Below are 17,789 nucleotides of genomic sequence, written 5' to 3'. Positions count from 1 at the left end.
AAATCCCAAAGTATCAACAATTGATAGATGTGCACAGAAATAGAGAAGAGCATCCACTTTGGAGTGAAAAGTGATATGTACCTGACATATATAACAACAGGAGGAAGAGGGGAAATTTTGCCTTAAGCCAACCAACCAAACTCCTCATATCTGTACTTTTGGACCCCTAACATCCACACAGAACTGGCAGGCCTCATCCAAAACACGTTTTAGCCAAGTTGTTGCAGTATCAAATCCTTTTTTATAGTACTTCCAGACTGTGTCAAACATACATAATTAACTGGGTTGAGAATTACTTAGACAAGTTAGATGTCTTCGGTCAGTAGGGCCTGATGAAATACATCCTAGAATACTTAAAGAACTGGTTGAAGAGACCTCTGAGCCATTAGCAATTATTTTTGAGAACTCGGAGAGATCCCAGAGGATGGGAAAAGGGCAAATATAGTACCTATATATAAAAAGGGCAATAAGGACAACCCAAGGAATTGTAGAACAGTCAGCTTACCTTTAGTACCTGGAGAGATAATGGAGCAAATAAACAATTTGTAAGCACCTAGTAGATAATAAGGTAGTCAACATAGATTTGTTAAGAACAAATTTCAAACCAACCTTCTACCCTTGATAGGGTAACATGCTTTGTGGATAAGAGAGAAGTAGTAGATGTGATATATGTTGACTTTAGTAACTTCTGATTTTTTAAACGGTCTTGTGTGACCCCCTCATAAGCAAACTAGAGAAATACAGTCTAGATTAATCTACTATAAAGTGAGTGCACAACTGGTTGGAAAGCTGTCATTATCAATAGTTCACAGTCAAGCGGGAAGGGCATATCAAGTGGGATCCGGCAGGGATCTATCCTGGATCCACTTCTGTATTTTCATAAATGATTTGGATAAAGACAGAATACGCATATAAACTTTGTGGATGATACCAAGTTATGAGGGGTTGCAAGTGCTTTGAAGGGCAGGATTAGAATTCAAAATTATCTTGACAAGCTGGAGAAATGGTCTGAAGTAAATTGAATGCAATTCAGTAAGGACAAATGCAAAGTACTCCACTTAGGAAGGAATAATCAATTGCAGAAATACAAAACAGGACATGATTGCATAGGAAGGAGTACTGCAGAAAAGAACTTGGAGGTTACAGTGGATCACAAACTAAATATGGGTCAACAATGTAATACTGTTGCAAAAAAGTGAACATCATTCTGAGATGTATCAGCAGGAGCATTTTAAGCAAGACAAGAAGTAATTCTCTGTTCAGCACTGCTAAGGCCTCAACTGGAGTACTGTGTCCAGATCTGAGCACCACACTTTGGGAAAGATGTGGACAAATTGGAGAAAGTCCAGAGGAGAGAAACAAAAATGATTAAAGGTCTAGACAACATGACCTATGGGGAAAGATTGATGAATTGGGTTCACTTAGTACAGAGAAGAGAGGAGTGAGAGGACATGATAGCACTCTTCAAGTATGTAAAAGGTTGTTATAAAGAGGGTGATAAATTGTTCTTATCCACTGAGGACAGGACAAGAAGTAAATTGCAGCAAGGGAGATTTAGGTTATACGTTAGAAAAACCTTAACTCTAAGAGTAGTTAAACACTGGAACAAATTATCTAGGTTGTGGAACCTCTATCATGGAAGGTTTTTAAGAACAGGTTACAGAGTAACAGCCGTGTTAGTCTGTATTCGCAAAAAGAAAAGGAGTACTTGTGGCACCTTAGAGACTAACCAATTTATTTGAGCATAAGCTTTCATGAGCTACAGCTCAGTGAGAGATCCCAGAGAGATGGGAGAGATCTCGTGTAGCTCACGAAAGCTTATGCTCAAATAAATTGGTTAGTCTCTAAGGTGCCACAAGTACTCCTTTTCTTTTTAAGAACAGGTTAGACATGCCTATCAGGGAATTAGTCCTGCTTGAATGCAGGGGGCTGGACAAGACAAGTTATTGAGGTCCTTCTTGTCCTACATATCTGAGATTCTATGATATGGGAAGAACAAGAGTATGAAATTATTTAATACCACACAAATAGCATGCTATTTGCGTTTTGATAAAGCTATAGAAAATGAACATATCCTCCCTAAATAGCTGTCCATAAGTAATTCCGTCAAGACATTATGATAAATTAAATGAAAACATGAATAATTTGTGAATGTCAAGATATAATTCAAAATGGAAGATATGCATGGTGGGGTTTGATAGGGAGGCTTCAACTACACACAATAGTTGCACCAGTCTAAAACTGGTTTTAGTTGGTGTAAATCCTGCATGTGGTACTCTTAAATCAATTTACAACTGGCTTACCTTGATTTAGAAATTGGATCTTATCAGTTGTTCCCTGTGGGGATCTTGAGCCCCAGCTTTTATCATCTAATATATAATTAGAGAAGAAGCGTAAGGGAACATTGAGAGCCCAAAGCATTTTATGGGGAAGATGCATCAGAAAAGATGCCAGATTTTCCCAAGTCATCATTGACCTAACCAAGAACCTGGGATGTGGGGTGCTGCAGTTTTCCCTTTAAAGGAGTTCTGGGGAGTTTTGCACTTAGGTGTGGCAATGTTGAGCATTGCAATACTTAGCTTTTAGGTGTCCTGCTGCCTAATGGAGTCCTCAGCACCCTAGGTCCCCTTATACGTTCATAGGGAGAATTAGGCATGCAAGAAACAGATTTACAGAAACCACACTGAGCAGAAAACCACTTAAATTAGCCAGTAGGAAATGCCAAGGAGAGGGTGGGTGGCCTAAGCTTCAAGGTATTCTGGGACACAGCCATCCATCCAAATTCATGATCTGGCTGCCCCCAGATAGGTTTTGGGCAGGTTAGGTATGTTCTGAGCTTAGCTATCAGATCAGACACCACAGGCAAGACAGGTCAGGGAGCACCTAGTATGAGACTCCTGTCAGGGCTTAGATGTGTGCTAAGGCACTGGGCAGTTCATCAGCATTGAAATTTAAGTGGTTTTATGTATGCCCACTGGTAGAAACTTAAGCATGTACAGGGTTAGGTGTCAGCTAAGTGGAGGTTTCAAGGATTTAAGTGGCACCTAGAGAGGCAGGCCCCTATGTCACTTTGTGCACGTAGCCCTTAGCCCCTGAAAAGGCCTTGACTAGTGAGAATCAGCAAATTTGTTACTGCTAATTTCCTTTCTGATAGTGTTTCCAATAATTCAGGACTTCCGGGCTGCTCTTCTCCCTCTAGCTCCCAGAAGCAGATCAGTATTTTCGAGCTGGGTGGATTGGCCACAACCCTTCTGTTCCTGCTGGCTACCAGGTGCATTTTCCCACAAGTTTTTTTATAACTTGCTGTTACGCTGGCAGATCAGCCAACCTGTGTACGACCCATAAGAACTTGACAAGAGGCATTACAATTGTAATCAAAACAATTCACTTATTAATCCAAAAAAAAGGGGGGGGGCGGGGATTGCTAGCCTCATTAACTCATTCATTTGTAGTAATAGAACTCAAGGGTAGATGCAATGGTTTTGTCTGTTTACCTATATCCTGTTAAAAGTTTAACAATGTAACCAAATTAGCTTGTAGATGCTAATTCCCTTTCATGTCTTAATTGCTTTACATTATATATGTGACTGTGTCCAGTTAACCTTAAGATCAAAGATGTGAGATACTGCAGGAAACTAATAGTATTACGACAGGTTTCAGAGTAGCAGCCATGTTAGTCTGTATCCGCAAAAAGAACAGGAGTACTTGTGGCACCTTAGAGACTAACAAATTTATCTGAGCATAAGCTTTCGTGAACTACAGCTCACTTCATTGGATGCATGCAGTGGAAAATACATTGGGGAGATTTTATATACACAGAGAACATGAAACAATCCGTTCTTGTCAACTGCTGGAAATGGCCCACCTTGATTATCACTACAAAAGGTCCGTCCCCCCAGCTCTCCTGCTGATAATAGCTCACCTTACCAGATCACTCTTGTTACAGTGTTTATGGTAACACCTATTGTTTCATGTTCTCTGTGTATATAAAATCTCCCCACTGTATTTTCCACTGCATGCATCCGATAAAGTGAGCTGTAGCTCATGAAAGCTTATGCTCAACTAAATTTGTTAGTCTAAGGTACTACAAGTACTCCTTTTCTTTTAATAGTATTATCTACATTGTCTTCATCTTATCTATCTATTATAATGAATGACTGGCTGTTGTCTTACAGTGTAACTAGATTACCTCTGTATGCATAGGAAATAGAAGATTAACTTCAAAGCACCGATCCATTGCCTATTCTTCCTTGAATGAAAGCCCTGCTCTGACAATTGCTAGAAGGCGTCTTGTCAGCCTGCTAGAGAGCTATAAAAAAAGAAGCCTTAGGCCTGATCCTGTCATCTTTACAATGCTTAAAGTTTGAACAGGGAAAGTGTAAGCCATAGGACTGAGATCTTCTAAATAGTTATTTGGAATACCCTGGAAAATGCATGGAATGACTCCTTTAGACTCTACATCTAAGCTGCATTTGGATTCAAACTTTTTGGGATGATTCCAAAGACTTTTACAAATCAGCAGCCTTGCCATCTCTGTTATGAAACTGACCTAGGGCCTTTACACGCAGTTGTATGTAATATTTATCTTTTAACCATTTATAAAACTTTCTTTTTCCTTTTATTAATAAATCCTAGATTTATTTAAGGATTAGCAGTAAGCATGTATTTAGATAAGATCTGAGATTCATATTACCCTGAGGATAAGTGAATAGGGTTTTCAGTAACCCCTCACTATATTGAGCTTGGTTGCCAGATGGAATACCTAAAGGGAACTGTGGCTTTTTGTTAACCAGTGTGGTACTACAGAAGCTCTTTAGTTACTGGCTTGGTGAATCTAATTATAGAATAGACCACTAGTTTTGGGGATTGTCTGCCCTATTTCTTGCAGTCTGCCCTGAGTGTTGCTTTCTCAGTGTGGTCCATCCAGGCCCCTGGTCACATTTGCATAACATCATTAAATATTCCAGAGATAAAATAATTACATTTAGAAGATCATCATAAGGTAACTATTGCACTTAATATCTGTCTCTTGACTTGTGAGCCATCTGGGACGGGTAGAATTATGATAGAATCTGCTAGCAGAAAGGAAGTTATCCGTAAGAAATTTTTCATTCTGCACCCCCGTGCCTTCCCCAATTCTGGATGGCAGGGAAATAGTAAGTAATGAATAGAACGTTATGAAACAAACATTCAGGGGGAAAGAAGTGTAACCCCCTTTTTGTGAGCTCACTGAAAAGTCTGTATTATTTCTGGGCTACTGTCTGCAGCATCTTCTTGCCAAAGGAAATCTCTGCAGAAGACAAAAGGTCCATCATGTAGTGCTTAAATGAAGGTATCAGCTGTAGACCAAGTGGCCACTTTGCAAATTTCTTGAGTGGACACGCTTGTTCTGCTCATAAGATTGCTAAGGATCTTGTGGAGTGTGCCTTGATCCCTTTTGGGGGAGGAGCCTCTGACAATGTGTAGGCTGCCACACTGCTTAGTCTAAAATCTAGCTATCAATGGAGAACTTGAAAGCTCTAAGTCTCTGGCATTTTAGGTGGAAGGACACGAGTAGGGAGTCTGATCTTGTAGATTCTGTATACCTGAGATACATTTTCAGTGCTCTTCTGCCATCTAAAGTGTGCCTCACCTTTTCAATTGGATATTATGGTTTTGGACAGAATGAAGGAAGCACAACCTCTTTGGAAACATGGAAAGAGGAATTTACCTTTAGAAGAAAAGATTCTGGTGCCTTGAACACACAGTAAGACTCCTGCATAGATAAGGCTACCAGCTCTGACAAGCACCTGGCACACACGAGAGCTACTAAAACAAGTCTTGATGGATAAATAAAAGGCTGACTCTTAAAACAGAAGCTTGAAGGGATGGCTCATCAGGGTGCTCAAAAGGTAATGGAAGATCCCATTTTAGCTGATCAGACTCCTTGCAGGAATCTGGCTACCTGTGGATTGTCTACCAAGAACCCCAAGGATCCTGTGAATAGCATGCTATTAATAGCAGACACCTGACACACAGTGCTACTGGGCTGAAGACCTCTAGCTGTCTGTACCTTCTTGGAGAAAGTCCAGAATGGGTGAAATTCCTGGATTTCTGGGATTTGCATTGTGGGCTTGGCCCCAGTTGCCGAATCTGGACCAGATAGAGTATGCTTTTAGTGTCAGTACTCTCCCAGATGAAAGCAATGTCTTAATGATTATGGAGGACAGACTGAGTCCATTCCCTCTCAATAGCCAGGGTGTTAGTTGAATCCATTTTTGTCTGGATGAAGAAAAGGGCCTTGGCAAGAGGCTATCTAGTCTTCTCAGATGCTGGAGTGGGGGATCTAGTGTCAACTCTATTCTGTCTGAGCCTCAGCCAAGGAGGATTTATCAGCGTTATCATTGCCTTTTCTTGTTTTATTTTCTAAACCATTTTCCCCAGTAGCAGAAAGGGTGGAAATACATAAAGTAGGCTCTGTGGCTAACTGTGCTATTAAGCATCTGTTCGTATGGATCTGGCGTCTGCTTTCTTTGTGAATTTTTTTGGCCTCTTTTCATTCATACAATTCATGAACAGGTCAATTGAAGGGAGACCAGACATCTAAACATTAAGCTTGAAAACCTTTTGAATCAGGCAGCTTGAATCCCGTACCCGCTGAGCCAGTCTGCCTTTTGAGTCAGGTCTTCTTTGATGGGGATCACTCTGAAGGACAGAAGGAACTCTGCTACTTACCTCATTATTTCCACTTCCACTTCTTCTGTGCGTAGTGCCATGGTTTCCCCTTGGTTTTTCAATATGTGACTCTAGTCATATTATCTGATTGAACCAGAATATGGTTCCCCCGTGGGTGGAACCTTTGCAGAGCTAGATTGACCAGTCAACTTTAGGTTTATGCTGTGAGCCTTTCCCTCTCACTCCAGAGACCCTGAGCTGTTTGGGTCTCCCAAGTGAGCTCCCCAGTCCTCCAGGCTAACCTCAGCTGTGAGGACTAAAGGATCTGGAAGGCAGATGGGCATGCCTTTGCACACATTGTCATGAACTGACCACAGTTATAAGGAGCTGAAAACCTTCCTTTGGGTAGAACTCCCCTTCTGAGGGAATAATCATATCCCTGGCGAGGGATGCTACTGCAGCATCAAGCTTTATAGTGTCTCCACAATAGAGCCCTTTGGTTCTTGAATGTTACAGAGCCTGATGTTGCTCTTATTAATGTGCTAGTCCTCATCAGTCTTGTTCTGTTCAGCCCTAATCACTTCCTTGAAGTAGTGAAGGGGTATCACAGCTTCAGGGCAGGATTTTTGCAGGGAGAAATTTACTCTGAGGTTTACTCTCAGAAGCCTGCTAGACAGCAAACTTGCTTTGGGGGAGCAGGAGGAAGAGCGGGGGACTCATATTTCCTAATTTTTTTGTACTTTTTCTTTCCCTTTCTAGATATTTTAACATTTTCAGAGGAGTGTAGGAGCTCTGCTGCAGTTTGGTGAAGCCTTCTGTGGCTTCCCTTTCTTAGGGCCTGAAGCGCTGAAAGGTCATCTTAGAATCCTCCCCCACTGGGTCCTATTCTCCCTGGTTAGCTTGTGAGGAAGGGTAGCTGATTGGAAGCCATGCTTCTTTCCCAAGGGTGCTCAGGACCCACTTTAAGACTAGGTGGGGGGTGCAAGACTTGTAGCCCTGCAAGCCTCTCCTTTGTTCTGCAGGGTCTCCTAGGACTTACCCCTGAGTTGATTGGTCCATCTTACTTCTGGACTCTCTCCCTGATCTGCACTGGGCTTCCTGGTCCATTTTCCCCCCACTGGGGTGATGGGTGCCTTGGTGCGTAAGGGACCACATCTGCCTGTCTGATTTGTAGCGCTGGAACCTAACAGAATTAGTGACAGAAGTCTGGGTACAATTTGCCATCTACTGAATCTGGGAAGGATGCCTCACTTGTAAAGCACCTCTTGGATTTGACCTGGTGCTTTCCTGGATGCTCTGCCATGCCTGTAAGGGACAGAGAAGGAAGATGATGTTGAAGAGGCTCACGAAGGGTTAAATCCCTAAAGGGTTAACCAACTCAGGGAGGAGGAAGAATGGCGAGGAGATAGAATACTGCTCCACAGAGCCCCCAAGCTAAGCAGAAAAATTAAAATAGGAACGAGGGTGACTGCAGAAGAAACCACCACTACCTGCTGCTGCAGAGGCAGAGAATCTGGCAGTAAGCAGGAGCAGCGGGGACATGGCTGGACTGTGGAATGCCAAAACACTGATCCGCCTTTGTGACCTGTAGAGGAGAGAAACCCAGAGATCCAGATTGTGGGAAGACACTGGGTTGCAGAATGGTCATTGTTGAGCCTCAAGAGCTGAAGAGAAGCGACTAGTCCTAGTCTGTCTGGAGGAGTCTTGAGTCAAAGAGGGGTAGAGGACTGAAAAAGCTGTGTCTTCCTCTAGTGGTCTGGGGTCAAATTAATGTTATGTCCTCACTTGGTGCTATGTTCAGTTCTGAACAATCTCTCAAGAGAAGATAGAAGGGGTTCACATTGGAAATAAAAATTAGACATTAAGAGATTTTGTATAAAGGACTGAAAAAAGATCAGGCACTCCTGCTTACCATGGGACAGTCAAAAGACAGCATTTTTTTTTTTTTAAAGTTATCTGATTAATCAAGTATCAGAGGCCAAGTATTAGCAGGAATCAAAAAAGATGTGGACATTTATATCTAGAGAACATAAATTTGAATTTTTGTTTGTTGATATAAATACTCATGCTATAGGAGATAAATAGGTCTTATATCTTAGGAGTTTGTTAATTTCATTTTGGGATGTTTAATTTTAGCAATGTTTTAGTTTGATGTAGATGTCCAAAATATTGGGGATTTTCAGGGCTTCCTCTGTATGTACTGTAATGAGCAATCTTTGTAATGTTCCCAAGTGTGCTTTACCATAGTCATTTCAAACAGCACTGTTACAATGTACTAGGAACATTTAGTGCACACCAGCAGGGTACATAGTGACCAATTAATGCATATTAATGTGTTTTAGAAATCACCTGCCCCAGTCCACATTACTGCTCTGTGTACACCAGTGCTTAGATACAAGTAATCGTTTAGTTTTTTCCAGTGTTTGCCAGATATATAAAATAAAGTGTATTTTAATTTCATTTTGTATCAGTGTTTATCAGTTAAAATAAAAAAATCCGAAGCCGTAGATATAAGCCAACCACTAACAAGTGGGACAAGAAACTTCCCCATGGGCACGTTATTCCATAATTGTCGAATGCATCCGATGAAGTGAGCTGTAGCTCACGAAAGCTTATGCTCAAATAAATGTTAGTCTCTAAGGTGCCACAAGTCCTCCTTTTCTTTTTGTCGATAGGGGATTTCTTCAAACTTCCTTGGACGCATCTAATACTGGACCAATGTCAACCTAAAACAGGACTCTAATTTTGAACAGGAATGGTAATTTCTATTTAAAAACAACTTTGCTTTCATTCACCTGGATTGGACAAATATCCATGAAATATGACTTCTGACCAGGACAGAAAGAATTGTAAGAAAATGGTTTCTAAACCAGACATTTGAAATTTCCCGAAGATAAGCTATTCAGGGCCAGAGCATGTCAAATCTTCACAAGGTTTCACAAATCTTTAAAGATATCTTGACTTTTGATTTAAACTTGAATTAAGTGTAGTTTTTAAGGGGAATGTGAGGCACTGTATCTGTGAATGTCTGCTTGAAAAAAGTATAGTTAGCAGGATAAGGCAAACTTTAATAAGGAGTGATGTAACTAGAACAAGAGTCCAAGATATTCTAAGTCTACAGCTATGCGTTTGGAATTATGCAGCGAGATAAGTGGTGAAGATGTAGTTTAGATATATTAATCCAAATGGAAAATTTCAACATTAGAAAAACCATTCAGGTTTTAAGTTCCCCAACACACTTAAAGAATCTAACAGAATAAGTGAAAGTTCCCACAAGAAAAGGAGTCAGTTCTGAATTGTACAATGAGAATATCACTAAAAGTAAAAGACGAACATAACTTGTTAGATAATCTAGCATATCACCTTGCCAATGCAAAATTGTTCCTTTGGACTGTATACTAATGTACCTGTTGGAGAAGAAAAAAAGCAAATCCCAGTTCCACCCTGAAAAGTGATGCAGTTCCTACCAATTTTGAGATACATATGAAATCATCGGAAATAAGACTGCATTATTTCACACTGATACAGAAATTTTCCATTGACTCAAGAAATATAACTATTCAAGCTCTAAATAACCATGAAACTAGCTTCTCATTAGCTTTCCCTCAATTTTTTCACCCTCACACACAAAATTTCCCTCCCTGCAACCCAAATTGTCATGCTCACCTACCCAAAAACTAAGTTTTTTTTTTGTTTGTTTTTTGGTTTTTTTTTAATACTTGGGAAGCATAAGTAGATAAATTATTGCCCCACAAGTGGAAGTTTAGAAATACAGTATTTTATTTTTTTAACATGTTAAATTAGGGAAGCTTTCAAAGTTCAGGAATGGACAGGAAAGTAAATGCTGTAATAATATCTTGTATCACCTTGCCACAAAAGCAAAATCAAGTTTTGAGATTCCCACCTCAACAGTAGAACACATTTTGAGGCCTGCAATGAATACACATTTTCAGAAGTTTTATTTTAAATATGTACTTTGCCAGTCAACCTTTTTAGGAATCAGCAAGTGATAATGGGGCTATCATACCACATCTCTATATAGGATACCCAGGCTCAAGGCTAACCGTAGGCTCTTCTATACCAGATGCAATATCCATTCTTTCCTACTCCTTCATTCCACAAACTGCTTACACATATCCCCTTAAAGTGTTCAGATAGGGAAACATTCCATCACAGCCTTGGACTAGTCTTTCACATTAGAACTGGTTTTTGTGCACATGGAAAGATTTGTGTGAGAAAGGCAATCCAAAACGGAGGCATAAGTGAAACGTCCATTAGCCCTGCTCAGAACAGTCCTAGTAGTTGTGTGACAAGCCAAAAAGTAGTAACTATTACTGGTCAAACTCAAGGAAAACCCAACTTCTGGATACCTGTTACTCTGTTGACTCAAAAAATAAACACACCACACAAACCAATTTTCTGAAGACTGCATTTTGAATATCATAATATATATATATCTATATATATGTGCATTTCAGTTTCATTTTTTACAGATATAAACTCAGTTCATTTTAACCTGCATTTAAGATTTGGAGGCTTACATTTAAATTAAGGTAGCTTGTTTAATATCAGTTGTAACAGCAGGTGACATATAAAAACAGCCAAAAGAAAGAATGTTTGCTTTAAAAGATTTGACACCAATGATCTCAACACAGGATCAAACTATTAATTTAGATTTTCAGAGAAGAAAAGGGGCAATAAACCAGCCCATTCACAGCACCTTACTGCTGGCTTCTAGATAGAGTGGTTTTGACAGTGGTCCCAAAGGGAACTTTATTTTGCCTTTCTAGCTAAAATACGAGGTACTATAACAGCTGGAGGTGCTGGAGATGAAGGGGGAAAGTATGGCTTCAAAAGTGAAAGCTTGGTGAAACCTCAAACATCCCATCTGGACCAGGCAAACAGAGCACATATTAATGCTGGGAGTGCAAAAACAGGGAAGGAAATGTAGTGGTTAAAGCCACTACCAGTTGCTGGGAAAAAAACAGGATGAATTATTTTGCAAAATTAGGAATAAACTGCAATCATAGATCAAGCCCAAGTTAGCCGAATTAATTTTTAATAGATTGCATATATAGATGTTTCATCCACACACTTCAATAAACTCTTTAAGAGCAGAATTTCATGTCCAATTTACATGCTTCAGAGAAGATAATGTTTCTCAGTGCTTACATTAAGATTTTGTCTCCAAATTTCCACTTGTACATTGAGAGCTTTAAGAAAAACAAAGGACACAGAGGGTGTTGCCTTTTTTTTGTTTGTTTGTTTTTTAGCAGCAATGAAATATCACTAACCCCTTTTTACATAACCGAATTCAAGTCACAACCAGAGGTGACTGCACCACAAAGTCACCAGGTACAAAACTGCTAGTTAATTTTAAATTAAAACTTGAAATTATTTTCCCCATTACATCCTTTTTTTTTTCTTTTTTTTTTTTAATAAACAGCAAACATTTTGCTATTTTGTACATAGGCTAGCAGGCTTGTTTCAATATGAAAGTGCTAATTCATTTACAGATTTACCAGTTATGTAGTGCTACAATAAGTGTCCAATATTCTACATATGAACAATCTTGATGAATGGAAATGATGAAGATTAAGTAAGGCTATCCGATTACCTTATCTTATTTACATGAAAAGAATAAACACCCAATAGAGAGGAGGGACAGGGAAGGAAATTGGGCCAATACTCATACTGCCACAAGTGTCAAAATTAAATCAGCCTTCTAGCTTGTCCTGTAAATGAGACATTTTAAATAGTCCTGCAGCCCATGCCTATTTTTTCCTCAGAAAAAGAAAAGCTGCCTTCATGACATCCCCTCTTGATTTCAGATTTCCACAGTGTGTCATTTGAAGCTTTCAAGTCAGGTTCTTCCTATCTTCAAAAAACCTCTGGTTTGCTTTCCAGTATTAGGTTGCATGATCAGGTCCCACTTCCTGGGGTTTTTTTGTCCAATCTGTTTATCAATTCGTTTAGAGTGAGTTGTAGATAACATGAACCAGTTCTGGAACCACTATTGGGAGGAACACAAGCTCTTCACTACAATCACACAGTAGCAGGAAAAATGATAATTCAATTCATTCCTGAGGCTGGACCTCCAAAATTGAACGAACTTGGCACAACTGGAGCATTGAATTTGTATCCTCCATGCTTTTCAATCATTTTGGATTCTGAAAAACAAAAATATTTTAGTAGAATGTAACATATCAAAAAATGTAAGTATCACAATCGGTCTGTGAGTAGGTAGTGTTTGTGAATGCCTCAGATTTTGGGTGCTTGAGACACCCAAAGATGCACCTGCTGAGCAACCGTCTAAAAATCAGATTCCTTTAAGATGTCTATATTGGGCACCCAAAAATTGCTAGTCACTTTTGAAAATCTTGGCAATAGATTTTACTATGATTTAAAAATCTACGGAGAATATTAATAATAAATTCAAAAATTACAGTTTTTAAATGAAATGGTTCCTGTGTGACGTGTTCTTGAATAGGAGTCAAACACAGCTGAAAGTCTGGCCACTGGATTGCTACTGAACTTCCAGTGCTTTCTGTTTAACAAGAGATACTCTACGGACCAGTCAATCAAGTCACTAAAAAAAACGTACTTGTACTAAATAAGCACCATTTGAACGTCAATGAAAAATTCAATGTTCCTGCCCAGATTCAACAGTAGGAGGGGAAGTATAAACGGAACAACGAGGAGAGGAAAGTTGTTCTCTATGCACATGTGCACACACAAAATAAACCGTCTCCTTCCAGTTAAGGCTGCTACACTGCATAGGTTGGTGCAAACTATAAAAAATAAAAAGCACTAAATTATTCAATATCCCCTCTACATTCCACTCATCCAGTTCTAATTCTCAATCTCAGCTACCTTTCTTTCTATCAAACAGAGTCCACGTCTCTAACCTCATCTTGAAGGGACCAACGGTTACATTTGAACTCTGACCACATTGACTGGTCATATAGTTTCCATGTGTTTTTAAAAAATTATATAGGTTTGGAGTGTCTTTTCATAAGTTACAATGCACACACAAATCAAGACTAGTATAGATCAAAGGCACAACATACAGTTGCCTGATTACTTCCTCTCTGAGACACTCTCTCCCGATCAGACGCATTTGAATGGTGCCTCTCTTCCTGCAAATACCAGGGGCAGTTCAGACTTGTTTGTGCCTCTTCTGCACTCAGACCAGACAAATACTTCTTCCAGAGCAGTAAGGAAACACTGAGAACCAAAACCTTGCACATGCCATGAGCCTTGTGCACTGCTCCAGTGCTGTAAAGGGGCTGAAAAGCTCTTCAGTTAGGGAAATTCCTGCATGGCATAGAGTCAGCAATAGTGGACTACATTCTAACTGTCTCCAACATAGGGCAAGTCAGAAGTGTGCTCAGTCGCAGAGGGCCCAGCTGGAGGATCCTGTGCTATGGACAATCCCTGGCTAACATAAACATGTAAACACATTACCAGCTGATGTAAATTACGTGAGCCTCAAAGTTGCTTTAATTTGCGCTAAGAACCAACAGCTGAAAATTTAAAACTGATCCTTTTCATAACATGCACAGTTAGCATGTGGAGCCCACTCCTCCAAGGTATCATTAAGTCCAAGAGTTTAGCAGGGATCCAAGCAGGTCTGGACATTTATATGGATAAAGACATCCAGAGTTCCAATAGTAGATATTAAAAAACCCAAGCGTTTGAAAACATGTTTCAGAGCATAAACTAACTTCTGATAATGATTAGGAAAAAAACTCTCTCTTTGGGTTATTCTATAGCTGCTTACTGTGTTTCTTGCACCTTTCCACTCAAGCAACTGGTACTGGCTGCTGATAGGCAGGATTCTTGACTAGCCATACCACTGGTCTGATTCGTTATGTTACTATTCAATCCTATTATATACATGGACTCAGAAGATATATCTGAAGAACTTCTGAAGGTAAGGCAGAATGGAGGAGGTCAGTCCAAGAAAAGAACAAATTTTCCAATCTGGATCTTGACCTATCCCCAATCAGACATACGCGAGAGCAAGTAGTAAGAAACAGAAGGAAAATATTCTCTCTTTTCTAATCTTAAGACCTTTAATCTATTATGCTTGTATTGAAGAATGATGGTTAATACTGTAGTATTTTATAAACCTGTTAATGAATGAATAAAGTGGCCACTTTAGAGATATCCTCCAGTGGTTGATGCCCTTTCTGCCCAGGCTGCCATAGACCATACTCTGTGTACTGTAGCGCATGATCCACCCTAGCTAAAGATGGTCTTGATGCTTTCAGGCCCAGGCATTTAGGAAGAAAGGAAACAAATAATGCTCTCCAGACGGTCAGCTCTACTAAGTTATTTGCACCACTGCTCACATTTACAATATGCCAGACTGTTTATATCATGTGCTGAGGTTTTGTATTAGCTAAAGGAAGACTGCTTGCTTGTGAGGCACTGGAGATGTGGGGAGCAGGGTGAAAAAGGTAAACCTTGGTTACAAGACTGTGGAGTACAAAATACACAGTCCTCAAGGATGGTACAGTCAGTTACACGTTCTTCAAGAGCAGAGATTTTGGAGATTCTTCTTATCAACATGATTGCAGCTAGGAAATAAGTCAAGGACAGTCAGGAGGATTCTAGATTCCTTGCCAAGTGACTTGATTATCCACTTTGGAATGAACCTCCAATGGGACATCCTTTCCCTTAAGTGGACTGGAGGCCTGGAGTTTTGGACTTCCCCCTAAAGAGTCCTTGATCATGGAGATGAAATTCCAGCTTGCTGAGTCCCAAAAGATGAAGAGGACTGATCCATACTTGCAGAGGTGACTCTAAAAGACAGTCTCTGCTTTATGGGGGAGGAGAAGCATCCACAGACCCAAACAAGCCACATAGACCAAGGCCTGTCACCCAGCAGAGTGAGATTACATGAGCAGAGAACAACTGTGGCAGAACTTTGCTCCTCCAACTCCTGGGAGGTCTCCTTGTATTTTGCGTTACCTCATGGTCTTCAGCTTGATCTGTTTGCCTGCTCCATTGTGATGGGGGAGGAGACAAAAAAACAAAACAAAGGAGCTTGGCAGGTGGTCCCTGTTTGGAGAGCAAAGCCATGGAAGTTGTGCTTATTGCTGCCTACTCTCCCAATCAGCTTTAGAAGTTAAGACTACAACGGTGGGAACAGAGACATTACTCTATTTGGATCACTGGAGGCACAGAAACAGGCAGAAGTACAGAAGGGCCTAGAACCTTGTGGGCAAGTCTGAACCACCTCCAATATATGTTTCGAGAGAGATCACTATTCAGTAAACAATTTTAAGGAGAAATATTGACAGTGTTACATTATCAAAAGCTAAAACATTAAGCTGTAAGTTAATGCTGAACTAACTAATTATCCTCTCTCCTTTGGGCTTCCCACTGCAACCCACACACTCTATTTATGTCTTATTAACATGTAAGTTTTTTTGGATAGAGTCTGTCGATGTTGCATGTCTTGTGAAGCATTGAGCATATCAACTTTTAAATAGTAAAAAATAATAAATGCTATAAAGTATGAATGGGAAGGTACCGTGGGCTGCCCGCCTTTGATCTGCTAGAGTTGCTATGTCCTGTAACTGTTTTCTTTGTTCTTCATTAAGACCATGTGTCAAAGCTTGGTACCAAACGGGGTTACGATTCTGAATTGCTACAAAGAAAAAAAGGACAATTCATCTCATTAGAATATTCCATCATTCAGAACTTCTTCTCACTGCCACCTTAATCAGAAAGCAGCCTGTATTTTGACTTGGAGTCCCCCTAAGAAGAGACAGTACTAAGAATACAAGAAATCTTAAAATTGGTATTTCAGAAACAGATACAAGTGTTCTAAAAAGCAATGAAAATGCCTCAAAAAATGTTAATCTCTTTAAATGCTTTCAACCTTCCCTTCTCCCACCCTGGAAGCCACACTGACTTCTCTCTCTAGAGAGGGAACTAAATTAATAATTTGTCACCAAATGACAATCCATTATGCATTTAATTTTCCAAAAACAAATTAAAATTGAATTAAAATATGTAACTGTCAGCTAGCAGATGAAATACAGTTCTTACTCTGAAAAATTGCTTTAAATATCTGATATTCATCAACAGGGTTGTCTTCATCATCAATAATTGTTGAATAGCCCTCCAGAGCAGTCTCTTCAGCATCATCTTCTTCCCAGTCCTCATCGTCTCCATCTTCTCCTGCCTGTTTTGCCAGAATCTCTAGGTATTCTTGTCCATCTTCATCAATATCATCTTCATCACTCCCTAATTCCTCTGTAAGGCGAATGTCACAGAAGAGGACTCTTTTACATATAAAGCAATGAGATTTTTATCTTCAGAATCAAATTGTTATCTTCAGGTACGATTTTGGTTATACTGATCAGCGATGGAATCAATAAAAATGTGGTTTCACACAAAAGGGGCCACTCCTCTCCACCTCTACCAGTGTCACACTTTCCTTTGTGGTCCTTTCCTTATCTTCTGAGCAGTAGGAAAGGAACATGTTGCTGCCACAAGAAACTAGTTATTAATAAATACACTTATATGGCAAATTTTGCATGACACTTCAGAAATTTAAGCAAGACATGGTCCCTAACCCCAAGGAATTTAGCATCTAAAAAGTCCAGGCAGGAGCATGGGGAGAGGTGGAAAGTGATGGAGATTATAGATGTGGACACAGGCAAAAGTTCTGCGAAAGTTTGAACTTCATGCAGAAAGACAAAGAAGAGATCTGAAGAGGAGGAAGACTGATCAGAGAGATTGGAAAGGACGATTGTTGGATAGACTGGAGACAGCTGATGAGGTGGAGGTTACAGTATGCTAGAACAGGCAGGAAGGTGCTGTTTCAGATACAGATTCAAAGCACCAGAACACGGGGCACTCTGTAGCACAGCTGGAGTGTGGAGGAACAAGAGATCCACCTACAGCTCTCTTTCTGTGCCCCTCACTCATGGTTCAAATAGATGCAAGGGGGAAAGGTCTGTCCTAGCAATAACCCCCTGGGAATCAGGGGATGTCTATAAAAAGAGCCGGCCCAAGACAACTCTGGAGAGAAGCAGCCCAGGAATCTCATCCGTAAAAAAAGTTTACTTCTGCTCCAATCAGGAAAATTGCCAAACGGATCCATAAAAGGGCTA

The 17,789-nt window shown here is 40.1% G+C and overlaps 1 protein-coding gene and 1 long non-coding RNA gene across 4 annotated transcripts in view; one reads left to right on the top strand and one right to left on the bottom strand.

Annotated features, from left to right (window-relative positions):
- The first annotated feature begins 1,265 nt into the window (after positions 1 to 1,265).
- LOC119566404 lies at positions 1,266 to 10,960 on the top strand. Its single transcript, XR_005225435.2, has 2 exons — positions 1,266 to 3,271; positions 9,330 to 10,960. It is a non-coding gene; the product is annotated as an uncharacterized LOC119566404 (long non-coding RNA).
- A 106-nt stretch (positions 10,961 to 11,066) lies between these two features.
- The window catches only part of IPO7 (importin 7), a 47,699-nt gene continuing 40,976 nt past the window's right edge, over positions 11,067 to 17,789 (bottom strand). The window contains exons 23-25 of one of the 3 annotated variants that reach the window (XM_037899786.2): positions 16,720 to 16,926; positions 16,199 to 16,315; positions 11,067 to 12,824 (exon numbers count right to left, since the gene is read on the bottom strand). In XM_037899786.2, the coding sequence (XP_037755714.1) occupies positions 12,727 to 12,824; positions 16,199 to 16,315; positions 16,720 to 16,926 (422 nt within the window). In that variant the 3' untranslated portion in view covers positions 11,067 to 12,726. Of the gene's footprint in view, positions 12,825 to 12,892; positions 13,446 to 16,198; positions 16,316 to 16,719; positions 16,956 to 17,789 lie in introns of those variants that run through there. The other 2 variants (XM_043549921.1, XM_037899787.2) reach the window with 2 other exon arrangements.

The sequence above is a fragment of the Chelonia mydas genome, chromosome 6 (assembly GCF_015237465.2).
Source record: "Chelonia mydas isolate rCheMyd1 chromosome 6, rCheMyd1.pri.v2, whole genome shotgun sequence".
NCBI classification, from domain to species: domain Eukaryota; kingdom Metazoa; phylum Chordata; order Testudines; family Cheloniidae; genus Chelonia; species Chelonia mydas.
Note: the sequence above shows the minus strand (reverse complement) of the source record. Positions and strands in the feature narration are given on the sequence as shown.